The sequence below is a fragment of the Ambystoma mexicanum genome, chromosome 10 (assembly GCF_040938575.1).
Source record: "Ambystoma mexicanum isolate Mex_15411 chromosome 10, UKY_AmexF1_1, whole genome shotgun sequence".
In the NCBI taxonomy this organism is placed as follows: domain Eukaryota; kingdom Metazoa; phylum Chordata; class Amphibia; order Caudata; family Ambystomatidae; genus Ambystoma; species Ambystoma mexicanum.
Genome location: NC_090932.1, coordinates 1,508,267,384 through 1,508,285,018, shown reverse-complemented (window position 1 = coordinate 1,508,285,018; position 17,635 = coordinate 1,508,267,384). Strand labels below are relative to the sequence as shown.

At 45.7% G+C, this 17,635-nt stretch overlaps 1 protein-coding gene across 4 annotated transcripts in view; it reads left to right on the top strand.

The window, feature by feature from the left end:
- Positions 1 to 17,635, top strand: part of SBNO1 (strawberry notch homolog 1) — a 2,127,865-nt gene that overhangs the window by 457,034 nt on the left and 1,653,196 nt on the right. For all 4 annotated transcript variants that reach the window (XM_069619669.1, XM_069619670.1, XM_069619667.1 and 1 more), the window contains 4 exons: positions 910 to 1,000; positions 1,398 to 1,559; positions 1,795 to 1,930; positions 2,014 to 2,119. In XM_069619669.1, the coding sequence (XP_069475770.1) occupies positions 910 to 1,000; positions 1,398 to 1,559; positions 1,795 to 1,930; positions 2,014 to 2,119 (495 nt within the window). The remainder of the gene's footprint in view (positions 1 to 909; positions 1,001 to 1,397; positions 1,560 to 1,794; positions 1,931 to 2,013; positions 2,120 to 17,635) is intronic.

Genomic DNA, 17,635 nt, shown 5'->3' with positions numbered 1-17,635 from the left:
ATCCTCCTCGTATCCTTGTGCTAGCGCTATAAAGCAGTAACATCAAACACTATGCTGTATACTGTTTGCCAGTGTTATTTCTAAGCAGTCTTCAGAGTGAATGGTGCAATTGCAGCTGTAATTGCACTACTGTTGTAATAAATGACTGTATTAAAGTGTGCCTTCAACCACTTCACTACATCGCAACAACAAAACAATAACACACATAGTCTTGCACAACAGTACACGACGACTACCGGCCGCAAACACCCCAGGCCCAGCCAACGGATCCACCGGGCTAAGGCCGCCAACAGCACATCACTGCTCTCTTGCACTTTTCCTGCTGCCTCCCACTAACTCAACCTCCCCTCCTCTTTCAGAGCCGCCAGGGGACCACTCCGGTGGTGATAGTGCGCGGTACAAATGTCCTTTAACATAACATAACATTTTACTTGTAAGCAGTGTCCTGGTATTTGTTCTTTGCATTGAACTCTTGTTAATGACTAAGTATTGGCAACACCAATACAGTTGGTATGTACATGGGTATTGGGTATTAGGCAGTTGCTATGCACATAATCTTTTGCCTATGTACTCGCCATTTTCCAGCTGTTACCATTTTCTAGCTATGTGGTACCAGTTTGGCACTGCGTGGAAAATGCCTTGCTCATGCCAACTAAACAGCCAAAGATGATATTGGCTTTGCTAATGCTTGATTGGGCTGGTGTAGGACTTATTTGAACCCATGTTCACTTTCTAGTATCTAGGGCAAGGAGGTAGACTGTTCCAGTTAAACATTCTTGATGCAAAACAGTCAGCCACAGTCGGGCTTGATTTAAGAGTTAACCAATGTTTATATTAATTTTGAAAATATTTTCTTTCATGTGTGCCATTACTTTTTCCTCTAACATTTGTTCATTATTCCTTTGACAGGTTTAGTGTGTCCAATGATTTAAAGTATGACGCTGAAAGAGATTTACGAGACATTGGTGCAAAAAATATCCTCGTTCACTCACTAAACAAGGTTGGATATTTTAATTGTCATGAATTTGTGCTTGGGGTTTATAAAGCTACACGTCTAATTTACAAATGCATGGTTTGTAATTTTACTAGTAGTTTTTAATCCTGAGTTTTCATGTACTTGGTGATCTGCATTGCCTTCTTATACTAGGTTTATCCTAATAAGTGTTCTTAATTTTAAATGAAGTTATCTTATGCAGAGTCTCCGATTAGATCATTGTAATACAGAGAGGGTTGTGGTTTCTTAACTGTGTACCTTGGGGAAAGCATGAAGGCAGGATGGCTGGCTTCATGTATACATGCTTAGTCACAAAATGTTGGGATGGTTTTGATGAAAGAAATTAGGCAGTACATTTTTTGTCCACGCTACAGTTTTTTAACAAGTATACTTTCTCTTCTAGTTTAAATATGGAAAGATTTCTTCCAAACACAATGGAAGTGTGAAGAAAGGAGTCATTTTTGCTACCTATTCTTCTCTGATTGGGGAAAGTCAAAGTGGTGGCAAATACAAAACCAGGTTAAAACAGCTTCTTCACTGGTGCAGCGATGATTTTGATGGTGCTGTATCCTTTGCTTAATAGCTAAATCTAGGGCAATAAACACATGCTGTACATGTAAGGATGCAACATGCCAATGACACACAATGTGATATTTGATCATGGCACTCAAGACTGTTGGGAAAGAAATTTGACAATTAAAACATTTTCTGTTTTCCAACACCACCCTTTCCCTGCTTTGTGCAACTGTGAACTGTTAATTCCTCTGTTCAGTCATTTTTCTTAATTAAGGCTTTCTCAGATTATATTTGATGAGTGTCATAAAGCTAAAAACTTGTGTCCTGTGGGCTCTTCAAAACCAACAAAAACTGGTTTAGCGGTCTTGGAACTTCAGAATAAGCTACCAAAAGCCAGAGTTATTTATGCGAGTGCCACCGGTAGGTATACCACAGTGGCAAATCTTGACATATTTAGTAGAATCGATGCACCAATAGAAAGTAATGTATTGCATTTTTTTAAGGTGCTTCTGAACCACGAAATATGGCCTACATGAACCGCCTTGGAATATGGGGTGAAGGAACTCCATTTCGGGAGTTCAGCGATTTCATTCAAGCCGTGGAGCGAAGGTAATATCATAAGAACAAACTGATTAATTTAAGTATAATCTATGGTTATCCGTAGGTTTTAAGGGATGCCATTGTGATAACATCGGGGTATTCTATCTTTCTGAGCAAGCAGAATGTTTTTTACCCCCTTTTAAAAACTAGTTGGATCAGTAGCAAAATATTTCAATCGCCATTGACTGTCTTTTCTGTGAACACCAGCAATGATTAGTTTCCTAGACTTCCATCTGATTTCGGTGAAGAAGTGTATTCTGCTAAATGCTGCCTGAACACCAGACCATATCTCCAGGCTGGCTGAGAATGTCATGTATATATATCCCGTATAAAGTATGTCACCTAACCGTCTCGCCACCCTTCCTTCATCTCGCCCCCTCAGGCCCATGTGCTGGACACTGGCCCAGTTCCAGTTCCAGTTCCAACTAACGCACTGTCCCAACCTAAGGTTTGAGACCATCAAGCGCCTCTCTCAGAAAGTGGTCCATAATGCAACGAAGAACATGAAAGCATCTACTACTCGCGCCTTACCATACCTTAGAGCCTTCATCACAACACTGGGGCCACTGATCTTGCATTGTCTACATTCTGGAACATGTCACAGAGGCCATCACCCCCCACTATTACACCCAATAAATGTTGACCTAACTGACCCAAATAATTAGACCAATCTCCAATCTCCCTTTTATGTGTAAATCCTGGAAAAAGTGGGCACTACACTACTTGAAACTTGCACAAACATCACATTCCCCAACAATCCGATTACTGTCCATTAGGAGTGTCCCAAAACGTAACCTAATGCACACTAGAGAGGAAATCAAAGCTACACACGCCAACCAGACCTGTGCCCTGATCTCTCAAATTTCATTGCGATGTGCCCAAAAGATCCTTTCCCCTACCGAGGAACTTTTACTTGCATCTTCCTCAAAGACCATACAAAAACATAATCTCCAACTGCCTGTTAGCCATACACAAATGGCTTATCTAGGGGCGCATTCATGGCTGCGAGTGGATGAGGACGTGAGCCTCTGCTGCTCCACCGTAACCGCTGGCTGACATCCTGCAATAATAATCCTGTTCCTCGGTGCTGATAAGCTCACAGCCAGCATCTGCAAGTAACCGAAAAAGCCCAACCACCTTCTGTGTTGTTGTCAGAGGGAGCATAGGTTGGGAAACCCTCAGCCCTAGTACTGTGCTAGTGGGCCAGGCTCCACTTTGGGAGCAACAACGAGACACTCCAGGGCCAGCAACGAGGCAGAGACGGACTTGCAGTACCCTGCTGAAGGGGCAGCACCACAGGAGCGAGTGCATCGAGCGGCACCTGCATGATGGACAGTGGAGTCCCGAACCACTGGAGATAATGCAGTAGCTGGAGGTGCTGTGGTCATCCAAAGAGATGAAGACCGCGCCGGCCACGGAGACAATGCGCAGCAGCAGGCGGGAAAGAGACTACGGCCCGCTACGGTGGAACTGGGCTGTACTTGCGAGTGGAAGCAGGGGCTCTGCGCCCGCAGCAGTGACAACTCAGGGGCCTAGATAAGGAGGTGAGGTACCAGAACCCCCGATGAGGATGTGAACCGGCAGAAGGGGGCGGGAAATCAGACTCAAACGAGTGCCACAGAGCAAGAAACATCACTGCCTGGGCTGCAGTGGTGAAATCAACAGAGAAATACTGCGGGACCAACATCTCATCCCCAGTGTCCCCATTATCTCCCTCGAACTGCAGTGCCTCAACAGAGCTGGCCTAGGGGTGGCCTGTGCTGGGGGGCTGGGCACCTGCTGGGAGTGGTGCCTCGTGGGCAGAGTGTCTCATCTGCTGAGTGAGGATGAGTGGAGTACCCTGCCAGGCAAAAGAAGCTATTGACTACCACCACATGCTTTGAGGGAGGGGAGCTTATGGACACTGTCCCCTCTTGGCGGTAGGGCTGAAACAGTGGCAGGAGGATACGCAAGGCTCCAAGAGGGACCAAGGGCCAGTGATACCACCCTGGCAGACGGCTCCCGCAAACAGGACTGCACAGGTGGCTTGGGGTCCGCAGTAAGCTCCAGCATTGACATTTTCAGCAGATAAGGGTCTGGAGATGACAGGGGCTGCAGCTTTGCTGCTCTGGAGGCAAGGGTGGTGCATGTGGACCAGTGGGTGCTGGCAGTATTTAGTGTGGACAGAGGACGAGGAAGGGATTGCCAATGCAAGCTAACCACGAGGGGCAACATGGCCAAATATAAGCCAAGGAATGGGGGACTGCAAAACCAAATGGACCAATACACGGTGAGCGTCACACCCAATGCTTCAACTCACACCCCGGCAGATGGGGCGACGGAGGAAACACCCAGGAATCCAAGCTCTCCTTTAAAGACATTATGGGAGTCATTGGGCAGTCCAGAACCTCGCTGGAAGTCAAAATTGACAGGCTTGCATCAGAAATGTTCTTTCTAAGAAGGACCTGCAGAAGTTTTCCACGAGGGTCGGGGAGGCAGAGCAACGTATCTCTGAGTTAGACGACGTCCTGCGACGCTTGGAAAAACAAATGGCCATGGAAAAGCAAAGGGCGGAGAATAGTGAGGTGAGATCGCGACGTAACAATGTACGGATCCTAGGAATGCCAGAGAAGGAAGAAGTTCCCAGTGTGGAGCTCTTCCTGGAAAAAGGAGCGGCTGACTTTCCCCAAAGAAACTGTTGAAGTTCTTCTTTATTGAAAGGGGGCATCGGATTCCAACTGGCCACCCGGTCCCAGGGGCTCCCCTGCGCACCATTATAGCTCGACTTCTGAACTACAGGAGCCGCAACGCCCTTCTGCAGATGGCACGGGCAACGGGCCCGATAACCTAAAATGGCAATAGGATTGGACTTTTTCCTGACTACACCAGAGGTGCTCAGGACCTGCCAATCCTTTGACTCTGTTAAAAGGAACCTGGCGTCCATGGGGTTTAGGTATGCCCTCCATTTTCCCAGTGCGCGTATTCAATAATTCCAGGTATGGGGCTGGATGGAAACCCGTCTCCATCTCCTGTTGGCTCCCGGAACCAGACCATCGGAAAAGGGGCCCAGAGTGGAGGTTGCAGTGGGAGCGTCTCAGCTTATGTTTAACTCTCAGCCCTCGGAGCAATATGATGATGATGATGATGATGAGGAGGAGGCCGGCAGGACGAACCCCGGCTGACCTAAAAGTTGGAATAGGTCTGCCTCAATTCATTGGTGACTAAGTTGGGGTTGTGGCTCAATGGGGGTGGTCGGCGGAGGGAGGTTTGCACAGGCTGTCTGGATGCACACCTCAGTGTTGGTTGCATTCTCTCGCATCCGGTTGACGTGGGATTGGGGTGACAGATGCTTCTGGTTGGGGGAAGGGGGAGATTCGGGAGCACGGAGTTGGGGAACCCACAGGAGGAAGGGGTGGTTGGGTTGGCCCTGCAAAGGTTTAATTCGGTCCCAGGTACTTTAGTTGGGGGAGAAGTGCAGGGTGGGGGGGGAGTTGCAGTGATTTTTTTTATTGTTATTGGTTTCACATTGCTTGGCCAAGGTGGGAGGATCTTGGGGTACTGGACCCATAGGGGTAGGGGAGGTTATACCACCATCAGGTTGATGTACGCCAGGGGGTGTGATCCCTGTGAGGCTGCGGTCCTAGACAAACACTGAGGTCAATGGCTCAAGATAAAGGGGTAATGTTATCATGGAATGTGAATGGGTTATGCTCGAGGATTAAACGCAGGTTTGTACTGCAATTTCTGAATAGACACCAGATTTTGCCCTCCTCAACAAAATCCACCTGGTGTGGTCGCACTGTAGGTTCTTTATGCAATAAAATTATAGAATGGCCTTTGCCAGAGAGGCACAAGGGGCTACGGCCCAGGTGCACAAAAGGGTGCATTTCTCAGTTATTGGGCAGCAAACAGACCTACTGGGAAGTTTTGTGTTGATGCTGGGGGAGCTGTGGACAGCCATATGGGGAATTGTAGCGGTTTGTCATTTGATTTACTTAACGACCTTCAGAAACTTGTAGTGCAGGGGGAAGCTGAGGTATGGATCCTGGGGGGAGACGCACACGTAGGTAGAAGAAATCCGGAACTTCCCACCAGTCTGTTCCTTCGCTCAAGCTATGGTTTGTTTTGGATATCTGGAGATACTTGCATGTGGGGGAGTTTGGGTACTCTTTTCTGGGGCCCACTCTTTCTCTAGATTGGACTATCTTTTCATCCCACTGACTGATTGCCACAGACTGAACGCTGCAAAGTTCTTGGCCAGGGGGCTATCGGACAATTCCTCGTTGCTAGTCAGGCTTAAGAGTGGGCACAAGAAATGTGCGCCCACATGGGTGCTGAACTCTTATTATTTGGGGTTCCAAGAGTTCATTGAGATACTAGAGCATGCCACAAAGGAAAACCTCTCGAACAATTAGGGGGTCTGTGGATAGCCCAGTCACGGTTTGGAAGGGATATAAGATGGTTCTCAGGTGGGTGGCAATTTCGCTGGTTGCAACACACCGGAAAAAGCAGGCATTGGCGATAGGGTGCAGAGGCTGCCTCGGAGAAGACGGAAGCAGAATTGGTGGCGGCTGGGTCAATGGCAGATCGGCTTAAGCTGAAGGCAGTGCAAGAAGCCCTTCAGAACATTGCCTTGGATAACGCAAAGCAGGCACACTGGCTCAAACGTAGCCAGGTCCATGAAACTGGGTGCAAGGCTTTGCTTTCATGGCTGGAGCATAGTCAACAGGGAAATGGCTATGTGAGAGCCCTACTGAGCGACACTGGCGAAATCCTGACGTGGGATGTGGATATTGCACAGGCGTTCGCGGGGTACTAGGAGTCCCTTTACGGGTTCCTGCCCAGTCGGCTGGAGGATAGTGAACTGGGGGAACGGATACAATAGTTCTCCCGCAGTTAGCTACACAGTAGCGGGAGGCGTTGGTGGCAGATATTTCAGAGGAGGAAATAGCCATTACAATCTCCCAATTAGTCTGGGAAGGCTCTGGGCCCAAATGGCTTCCCAGTGGAAGCATGGAAGAAACTGGGTGGGTTGGTGGTTGAGCCTATCCACCGGCTATTTCTGCAGAGCAGGAGGGAGGGTATATTGCAAACAGTGGTCGAAGTGAGCGGGAGCGGTGCTCCCCTACTTTTTTAAATTAAATTTCACTGTTCTATTCCGGAATGGTTTCGTTTTAAAATAAAAGTGTAGGAAGAAGTTGAAACTTGCACTTTCAGTGCACTGCACTGAACATTCCCCTAAAGAGCAGGCACATATGTTTTGGGGTTTGTATTGTGTTTGGGAGAGGGTGTGGTGATGGGGTTTGTGGGGAGTGGGTGCAGGCCAGCAGGGAACATAGTACCACTACTTCTTTTTGTACACTTCGACCACTGATTGCAAATGTTTAATTCTCGAGCCAAACAAGCCACCGGACTGTTGCGCCTCTTATAGGCCAATCTCGCTAATCAATGGGGAAGTGAAAATCCTAGCAAGGGTCCTAGCGAACAGCTTGCTGCAAGTTATGGGGTGCCCAGTTCACCTGGACCAGTGCAGGTTTATGCCAACCAAGTATACTCGCATGAATTTGCAAAGGGTACAATTGGCATTATGAAAGGCTAATAAAATCCCAAGTCCGCTAGCACTATTGTCAGTGGACTTTGAAAAAGCATTTGATTCGGTGCACTGGGACTCGCTGTGGGGAACCATGGAAAGCGTGGGATTTGGGGTGGGGTGACTTCCTGAGCTGACTGTGCCTACTGTATAAGTCACCAGTGGTGTAAGTACGGGTCAATGGTGTCTGCCTGAGGATTTTTCCCCTGTGGCTGGGCACGAGGCAGGGCTGTCCCCTCGCTCCTCTGCTCTTCGCCCTGGCAGTGGAACCGCTGCCAGTGAGGCTTAGGAAGAGTACAGACTGTGTGTGCTTCAGGTGGCTGTCCCTGGGGAGGGGAGATTTTCTCTATACGCGAATGACCACCTGATCTATATGGGCAACCCGTCGGTATTCTGTCCCGAGGCGACAAAGATGTTAAGCGACTATCAGGGCACCAGTGGCCTTAATTCAACTTGCAGAAGTCAGTTGTATTCCCCATATAAGGTGGGGATGCAGCGCTTCTGCAGGATTGCCCATACCAGATATCCATGAAGGGCTTCCGTTACCTGGGAATCCAGTTGGGCGAACATCTCTCAAGGTTTCTTGACCTTAACTTATGCCCAATAGTTGATGGATTCAAGTCCAATGTGGTGCACTGGCAGTACCTTCCTCTGAACCTGATGGGCAAAGTGACCCTTTTCAAAATGATAACCTTGCCCAAGTTCCTTTATGTACTATGGAAAGCCCCACTCCAGGTCTCTAGGCGGGTGTTTGAAGGGATGGATGGGGTTCTTGGGGAAATGCTCTGGGGGGGGGGCAAGCAAGTTTGCATTGCCTTAAACTCTTCAGCGGTTGGTCGGTGGGGGGGACTGGTGGGGGTTGAGTTGTACTACTGGGTGGCGCAGTTGGGAGTTGTGAACGACTGGCTGCATGGGAACCCTGAGTTACCTCACGTTGCATTCGAGCAGAGATGGATGGTGAAGTTTCTGTATGGGGGGTGTGGTGCGGTGCAGTGCTTTTGCTTATGACAAAACAAGTGCAGCAGGTATGGATTGAGGCATATTGGCTGTAAGGGGATGCCGACTGCCTCAAACTCAGTGGGGCAACTTTAATTTCTCGGAACTCCTCAAGCTGGGTCCCTTCAGGCACTGGCAGGTTAATGGAATCCTGCATCTGTTGGACGTGGTACAGCGGGCTTCCTTCTTCCCTTTTGAAGCCTTGCAGGAACGATTTGCGGAAGGGGTGTGGGGGAATAACGCTTTAGATATAAGCAGCTATCGCATGCAATGAGAGCTCTGTTCCCCGTTCTGAATGAAATTCCTCAGAGCTCCCCATTCGAGGTGAAACTATTTTCCAGGTGAATTGAGACAAGTAATTTTGGCTTTCGGTGCTCAGGAACTGTCCCTCAGGGGAAAGTGGAGCCAGAGGAGTGGGTGGAGGTGCTGATTTTCCCTCGGGAGATGGGTATAACCACCAGTCTCCACCTCACACAGTATAAGATTCTGCATCAGGTTTATTGCTCCCGGATTAAATCATTTGTGTGGGGGCGAGCAGACAATGATTGTTGCTTAAGATGTGGGGGACTGGGATGCGCATTCTTTCACAAACTATTGGAATGTCCGCAGATTCAATTATTGTGAGGGGAAATGTATGCATAGGTGTTAGGCAGAAACCTGTGCAGTTCCCTCTGGGACCACTGCAAAAGATTTAAGATTACAGGTGTTTGGCAGTAAACCCACTTGGTAGCAGTCTGTACCACCCAGATTTACCTGGTAGCTGTGGCTGAGCAGTCAGACTTCCCTCAAGAAGAGTTAGGCAGTATATAGAGCATACATAATAGGTACGGAGGCACAGTAGTACAAGCAAACACTGACCAGAGCTAGGTGTAAAAGTATATAAATATTTATTTAAAAGACGCACTCATAAATTACACTAGCACAGAAAAGGTAAGTAAGTCAAAACACAGTCACTATTACTTATATGTACATCCCTAGTTATTGGTTGGACAAGTCTAAGTTAACACCACTTATTTCCAGACAGAGGTGAGCGCTTAACGTTAGATGGCACTCCAACAAGTTAGTTAAAAAGGGAGGGAAAAGGCAGAAGTAATGAAAACGGCAAGGTAAAACACTTTTCAGAGATTCACAGTAAGTTTAGAAAGGCAGTCTATTGCGGAGCAAGGAAGTTCGGTTGCCAGGCCCACTCTAGGGAAAGCCAGGCAAAAAGATGTCCAAGATCACACAATGTCACAAGTCTTTACAGGTGAGTAGGAAAGATTTTACCAAGTTTAGAAAAGTTTAGTTAGGGTGTCCCAGGCTTACCCAGGTTCGAGAGCCGAGGGCTAAATCTACCCCGTACAATCAGTGGCAAGGGAAGCCGGGCGGAACACGGTACCTTTAAAATGGAAAGGATCCTCCAGCGGTGGCAGTTGTTCCTGGTAGTGGGTGCAAGTCGCGGCGTCGTCCACAGGAAGAGAAGATCTCGACGTGGAGGAAAGCTGAAGGTCGTTGCACTACCAGGGAAGAAACCAGCCGTGGATTTTTCCGGTTAAAAGGATGTTACCCCCCTTTCGCGGTTGAGGTAAAAAGTGGTATCCCGGTTGCCGGGGTGCATGGCAGAGGCAAGGCGGCCACGAGATGCTTCAGGGAGGCGAAAAGAAGGCAGAAACTGGTTGTCCCTACCAGTCAAGGGAAGAAGACTCTCCTGGCTGGAGATCTCCTCTGTCGTTGGGAAAAGTGGTGAGACGGTTCCGCAGGGCTCCACCGGTGGTGTCGTCCTGGCAGGTCGGCTCGGCTTCTCCCTCTTCGGCTTCTTAGGTCCTGTGGCGACTTCTGAAGAACCAGTCCCAAAAACCCTGCTTTTATGCAGCAAACCCCCATTCATACAGCCTAGCTGTCACTCAAACATGCTAAGTGGTGAGCGGGGCGGCTCACCACTTGGGCCAATCACACCAGAGTGCGACATGAGTTGGCAAGGCAACTCAGTCCAGGGTGCCTAAACCCCCTCCCACACCTCCTGTGGTACCCAGACAGAATGGCACCACTTTGGAGGGCTTCTGTGCAGAAGCCCGCAAAAAGTGGAACAAAGGCTCGACTCGGGTTCAGGGTTACTGAAGTGAACCTAGACGCCATTTTGGCGGCGAGTTCTGGCAAAAAATCCCAACCGGTGAATTTATATTAAATAAATAAACCGGCGGTATCTTTAACATTGCACCAAAAAGTGGTGCATTAAAATCAATGGGAAATCCCATTGGGAAATATTCCGGTGGAATATTTCCGTGGTATCCACTGCCACCAGCCAGAAACCCGGCGAGGGGGGACGGGACAGTACCCCCTCGACAACAGACCGAGGGGCAATCTAATTGCCCCTGCCAGTACTTCCACAGTATGATGGTTTGTACTGGTTAAGTTCCTAAGTTAAGACTAGTAAAGTCAATTGTGACTTTACAGACCCAGGGAGACAGTAGTCAGTCCCCGGGTGTGGAGTCTATGTTTGGGGTTCACTATGACACCCCTGTGTTACTGCACTGAGGGTGCTGTGTAACACACATTCAAAAATCAATGATCGCCTATGGGGAAAAAATACCCCATAGCCCATAAGCACATAGCAAGTCACAGAAACACTCTCAAGTCATGTCCAAGAGTGAGGGTAAAAGAGTCTCACTCTTGGCAGGAGAAAAAATAAACCCCAAAAATCCAGCAAAGCTGCTGGGGGACTCACTAGGTTAGGAAATTCAGCATAAACAGAGAATTCTCCCGAACAATAGGTTGCCATGGGTAATGCATTTGGAGGTCCCCAGAGACCCGAAAAGTGCATTACTTGGGGTTTGGTGAGAGGAGGGTTTAACTAAGAACAAGGTCTTTCTGGCTGTTGACCTGAGACTAATTCAAGTCATTGTCGTACAGTGGGAGGCAACGGAATGCCCTTGGATTGCCATTTGGGCTGCCGAGATGGACATGTGTATGACCTTGGAACCACGTGTGTATAATGCAAGCGGGTGTCCGACCAAGTCAATGAAGGTTTGGGGCAAAGAGGAGGAGGGTGGTGGTGCTGGGTAATGGATTTCAAGGGGCAGGTGGAGATGTTGGACGCTGCTGTGGTTGATTGTCACGCTGGACTTCCGCAAAATAGCCAGCAACTTTATTTTTGGTTAACTGCTCAAAGCTATTATTTCAAGGAATGTAAGTTAAGTTTGTGGATGGCTTTCTGCCCCTCTTTCTGTTACTTGTTTTTGTTATGGAAAATAATAAATGTTTTATTTTAAAAAAAATGCTAGTCAGCAACGCCCCTTCCTAGATGGTGACAAAAGCCCTCCCACCTCTCCCCTTTCCTGTGCACCTTCGAACCCATACTAACCCTTTTCAAGTGGCATCTAAAACCAGAGACAAATTCTCCATCTCAGAATCTCAGACCAGGTAAATAAAACATTCTAGAGGCTCTATTTGAATACTCTATTATTTTCCACATCCAATTTGGTTACCCAAAGTGCCCACTGTGACCCTTCCCCTGTTAAATATCCTACAATTTCCTTACATCAAACACATACTTGAGGTAATGAAGGCCCTACTACTTTCAGGGACTTCTTCTGCAGGGTGCTTTTCTCATTTTGACTGGTAGGACCGACCCATTAGCTGTCCTGCTTGTGATCCGTTGCATGTTTTCGGACGTTGCAGCATGCATCTTTGCGATTTCTCTGCACGGTCCAGATCCTGCTATGCTTTGTTGCAAGGAGTTCCTTCTGGCTTAATGTCTGGAACTCATTGTGCGTATCCTCTGTTTCTGCTGGGATGCTGGAAGGAGAGGAGTCTATGAAGAGCCTGACATTCTATCTCTCAGCTGCTGCACACCTTCTTGGCTCTAGAGGGCCTCTTCTTTGTCATGTGACTGATTCCTTCTCCCTCTTCCAGAGGAAGCAAAGACAACCTGCAATGATCGTCTTTGATCTGGCCACCAAACCACCCTGCACGACAAACAAAACTGTGGGACAAGTCTTTTCCAGCCATTTACTGTCTCCTGGGACCAGTTATACCTTTCTAGGTGCTTGTGGGGGCTTGAGATCACTTATCTCTTGAACTGCACCCCCTCCCAATTGGGCGTAATGTCCTGCTTACTATGGCACTTTCCGGTGCTAATCCAGGGCAGTGATGCAGGTAATTTTGTGAATGATTTTCAAAGTTAGACATTTTATTAAATTAAGCAGGTTGGTTAAACTCTTCATTATGCCTAGCCTAGCCTAAACACACTCTTACAAAGGATATCTGGCAGTCACACGCATACATTCAGTAACAAATTAAGGAAATGCATGGCAATATCATTTAACAGAAAACATAAGGCATCATTGAATTTAAAGTAAAATCAATGTCTCTTCTGGGTGAAATTTCCCTTCGCTAGATTTGAGCTATGGCCTGCTCAACAGTGCCAAAAGTAAGATAGGAAATCCTGATCCTTGTCCACAAAGTTCCAACACAGTTCTACGTCATTTCAGTTCAACAAAATAAAGTTCTGCCACTTCAATAATACTTCAAAAGGGGAACAATCGTTGTGTATGTCTTTTCCAATAAATGACAAGAATTGTTTTTCTCAGGATGATTTCTCAAATTAGAACTTGTAAAGAACCACCACTCTTCAAAAGTCAATGTATACAGTTCTCTTCCTGATATCACTAGTAATATTGGTTGCCACAATTTCACGTTGTATCAATAGGTGCCTGGTCTACTGTCCTGCCAAGCCTACAACTACCACAATACCTGGTTTTATTTCTCATAGCGGGTGTATCACCACGACAGTGGTGCCATTCGGGTATACTTGCCTGCCGAGTTACACTAAAGAAAATGTACAACAGTGGTCCCTTCCAACCTAGGACAATAACAGCTTTGCAGTGGTTGTCGTCATAAATTGTTCACCTTCCTTTTAGGGAAAACATTCATCGGAGCCCTTATGGACTCCCTTGCAACTCTGCTCCTCTCCCTCTGGATAACCTTCTCCAGAAGGGCAGCCTGGTTGCCACTTCAATTTTTTTTTTTTAATTTGATATGGATAATAAAATCATCCTTTCAAATATATAGCCAAATAATACAAAACATTTAACAATTTTTCAATACAATTTAGCAATGTTTCATTTAAAAGCAAAGCAATGCAAAGGTTAAATACAGAAATCGGAAATAAAAAGACTAAACTACATATTCTCCTAAATGGGAATCATTCGGTCTCGGGAAAATCGAATCGAGAAAGCAAATGATTGCCACACGCATGTTCAGATTCGGGAAATTATTATATTTGACCAAATGTCGCTTGTAGACATAAACATGAACTTGGTCAAGTTGCATTTTTTTTAAATATTTCGATCTTTGAGATGCCAGCATTGGACAGAATAGAATACAATGTTCCAAGGTTTCGATTTGAGATTTATCTAAACAAAAACGACAGAAATCTGCACATTTTGGAATAAGCTTACGTCTGGCCAGAATTTGTGTTGTGGGCCAGAGGTTAAAACGAAACCTTAGGAATTGTTGGCGTATATATGGGCTTGGGCACTTTAATAAATAGGGTTCTGTTATATTTAAGGCTTTTATTCCAAAGACACACGTATCAAAATCTTTATAAAGGAGGCACAAGTTGCGATTTTGAATCCATTCATATTCAAACAGCTTTTGCTTCGCTCGAACTGGGTTTGTTAACAATAGTTCAAATGTGATGCTTGCATCTGCAAGTGCGTTCAAAACAATATTGCACCACGTTTTGGAAAAGACATGATCTTGTGCTAACAGGTGTTGAGCTAAAATGGTCAGCAAGCAGCCAGAGGTCAGGCCCAAGGTACCTTTCCTTAATAGAGCGCACGTCTTCCATTTAATTTGAGATTCTAGCAATGTAATACCTAGTTCATGTCTGATTAATGGAAGTGGAGTGCTTTTGGGCAATTGCAATAATTGTTTCCAAAAGGCAAAAGGTCGCTTCTATAGTTCGCCACCATTGGGATTTTCTTGGGAGCATCGTATAGAGACCATAAGAAAGGGATGGAATTACTTTCTGTTGATAGAATAGCAAAATATGTTTCAACGTAAATTTGCCAAATTTATTTTTCAAGATCTTGGCCTGTGCAATGAGCACGCAAAGTTTGGAAAAAATCTCTGTTTGTTGATCGAGGGCCGAGAAAGAGTCCTGTATATGAACACCCAAGTATTTGTACAGGCTTACTTGGATTAATAGATCGTCATGAAAATACCAGGTAGATTGTTTAATTTTATTTTTTTTGTACTGTTGTTTGTAAATCATAACTTGTGTTTTTTGAGTATTGATTGTAAGATTATTTATCTTTACGTACGTGGCTAGACTGTTCAGAAGTTTTTGCAGCCATGAGGGGGTTTGAGAAATAAGAATTAAGTCATCAGCATATTCTAAATAACTTATGGTATGTGGCCCAAGTTTCAGAGAGTCACTCAGTGTTCTGGAGATAGATACCAAGATCGAAAATAAAAAAATTGAAAATCGCGGACGCTAGAATACAGCCTTGTTTAAGGCCTCGGGCTGTTTTGATGAAAGACGAAAGTACACCAGCCATAGAGAGACGAACCTGTATAGTAGTATCAGTGTGAAGAAGTATAATTAAAGAGAGAAGAGAGGCAGGGCATTTATGTAACCTCAGTTTACGGAAGAGGATAGCTCGATCAATGGAGTCAAAAGCTGCTTTAAAATCGATGTAGGCTAGATATATGGCTTGATTTTTATGAGCATACTTAGACCTCAACATGTTTAAGACCATAAGATTTGGGGATGTGCCCAAGCCCGCGACAAATCCTGTCTGAAAGGGGTCTCTCAGGTTGTTTTGCTTGGTCCAGAAATTAAAGTCCCGTAGGATGATCCTCGTAAATATTTTAGCTGGAGCGTCTAAGAGCGCTATGGGCCTGTAACTAGATGGTAAGGATCGATCACCCTTTTTGTAGATGGGGACTATTATTGAATGGGTCCAACTAGAGGGTAAACACTGGGTCTCATTAATGGTGGTGAAGATCTTATTCAGAATTTCTGCCCAAAATTGTGGGTGTTGTTTAAACATTCGATTGGATAGACCATCTGGACCACAAGCACCAGAGTTGCTGACTTTGGTGATGTAAAATTTAATATCATCTAAGTCGAAAGATAGATGAAAAGGCTGCAGATCATGATCTATTAAGGATTGTTTTAGAGGAGGACTGGCATATAGAGACGTGTAGTGGGCTGCCCACAATTGTTCAGATACGCAATTTGCTTGAGATACCAGATGGAGGCTGTTGGTGTTTTTGTTCATAACCCAGCTGCATTTTTAGCACAGGCCGACTGGAGTAGCAGTTCACCATCCACTTGCTACATTTGGGCTTTAAGGGATTTTAGTGCATTTTTATGCCTGGTTTTAATAGTTCTTAACAAATCAGCTCTCAAAACTCTCGGCCCGAGCATGGCCTGACGTTTTAGGGCCCGAGTATGGGTTTTGAGCTGATGAACATTTGCGTTAAAAGCATGGAGTTTAGGACCAATCACTATATTTTTATTTGATGGTCTGCAAGGTTGAAAATGTTGCATTAGTGTAGAGTACTGCGTAATTTGTTTATTAGAGAGATGGTCCAAAGCTCCATTCAAGTCACTTAAGGATTGAGCTGACCATCATAGTCGGGGTCCCCCATTGTTCAAGGTTAAGTTTCGATGAAAACAAGACCTAGGGATTTGTGTACATGGCCCAGGATTCATCCATTCAGCAACAAGTTGATTATGATCACTGTTAGCATTAACGATTACCTTGAAGTTATCAATACTTCTCAAAAAATCAGCATTTACAAAAATGTAATCAATTATGGAAGAACTGTTTCCTCTAGACCACGTGGAATTTGGAGGCGAGTCTGATGAAAAAGCTCCATTAAGCATTACAAAGTTATAATTTGATATAATGACAGCCACTTGAATATTCTGTGCCGGTTAGTGGAGTGTGGTTGAAAGCAATTTAAATTTAGATCGCCCGCCAAAATAATGTTTGCAACTGATGAATCAAGAGCAACCAAATTCAGCAAATTCGTTAGGGCCTTAAGGAAGCAGTCATCAGAAATGCCAACCGCGTTCCAGGATACATTATTCAAGGCATAATTAATGTTGTGAATGGATAACCTGATCATTTGAAGAAACTGGTTGGGAGTGTGCCAGTGCTGAGCAGAAATGCCGGAGCCCATTTTTATGGCTGTCAGAAGACCAGAGGTAGGACGACCTGAGATGCCACGCTGAGCAGGATTAAGAAATAAGATATGGTTGTCCCATAATCGGGCAGTCATCATCCAAGTTTCCTGAAACAATAAAATGTCGTGACATGCAAGAATATTATTGTTGTTATTAATCAAATGGGAGAACCCTCTGGTGTTCCAGCTGACGAGAGAGATGGGTTGTGTCACGGGTGCAGAGACTAGTTAATGTGATTGTGTAGTTGATTGTGAGTGCAAACCAAGGGCTGAAGTGACTTGAGGGGCGCATTGCTTGTAATGTGCACTATCACTTTTATGAGTGGATAAGGCATTTTGCTGAAGAGCAAGGGCATTGAGTGAGTCAATTGATAATATAAAGCCAAGGGATTGGAGCTCAGACATAGCTTGCCATATAAGATTTTGTATGACTCTAGAGTCAAATTCTGATGGACGTTGTTTGTTGTGGAATCAAGAATTCAATCAGAGTTATGTCCTCTGTGCTAATATCTTCCATGGATCGGATGTCTGAGAAGATGGTTAGAAGAGAACTTCTATTGAGGCTGTATTGTAAGGCAGGCAAAGGTTTACAGGCCAAGAGCAGTGAAAAATTTGCAGGTGGTTTGCCCATCAATTTCGATGATTTGTAATTTACTTTAGAGGTAGGGGCAGTAAGTGGATTAGGAGCAGCGTTAGGTAGCGGAGTCCTGGAATTTGCAGCATTCTGCAGCAGTTCAATCATCTCAGGAGTAATATGTGCTAGCATAAGGATCAGACAC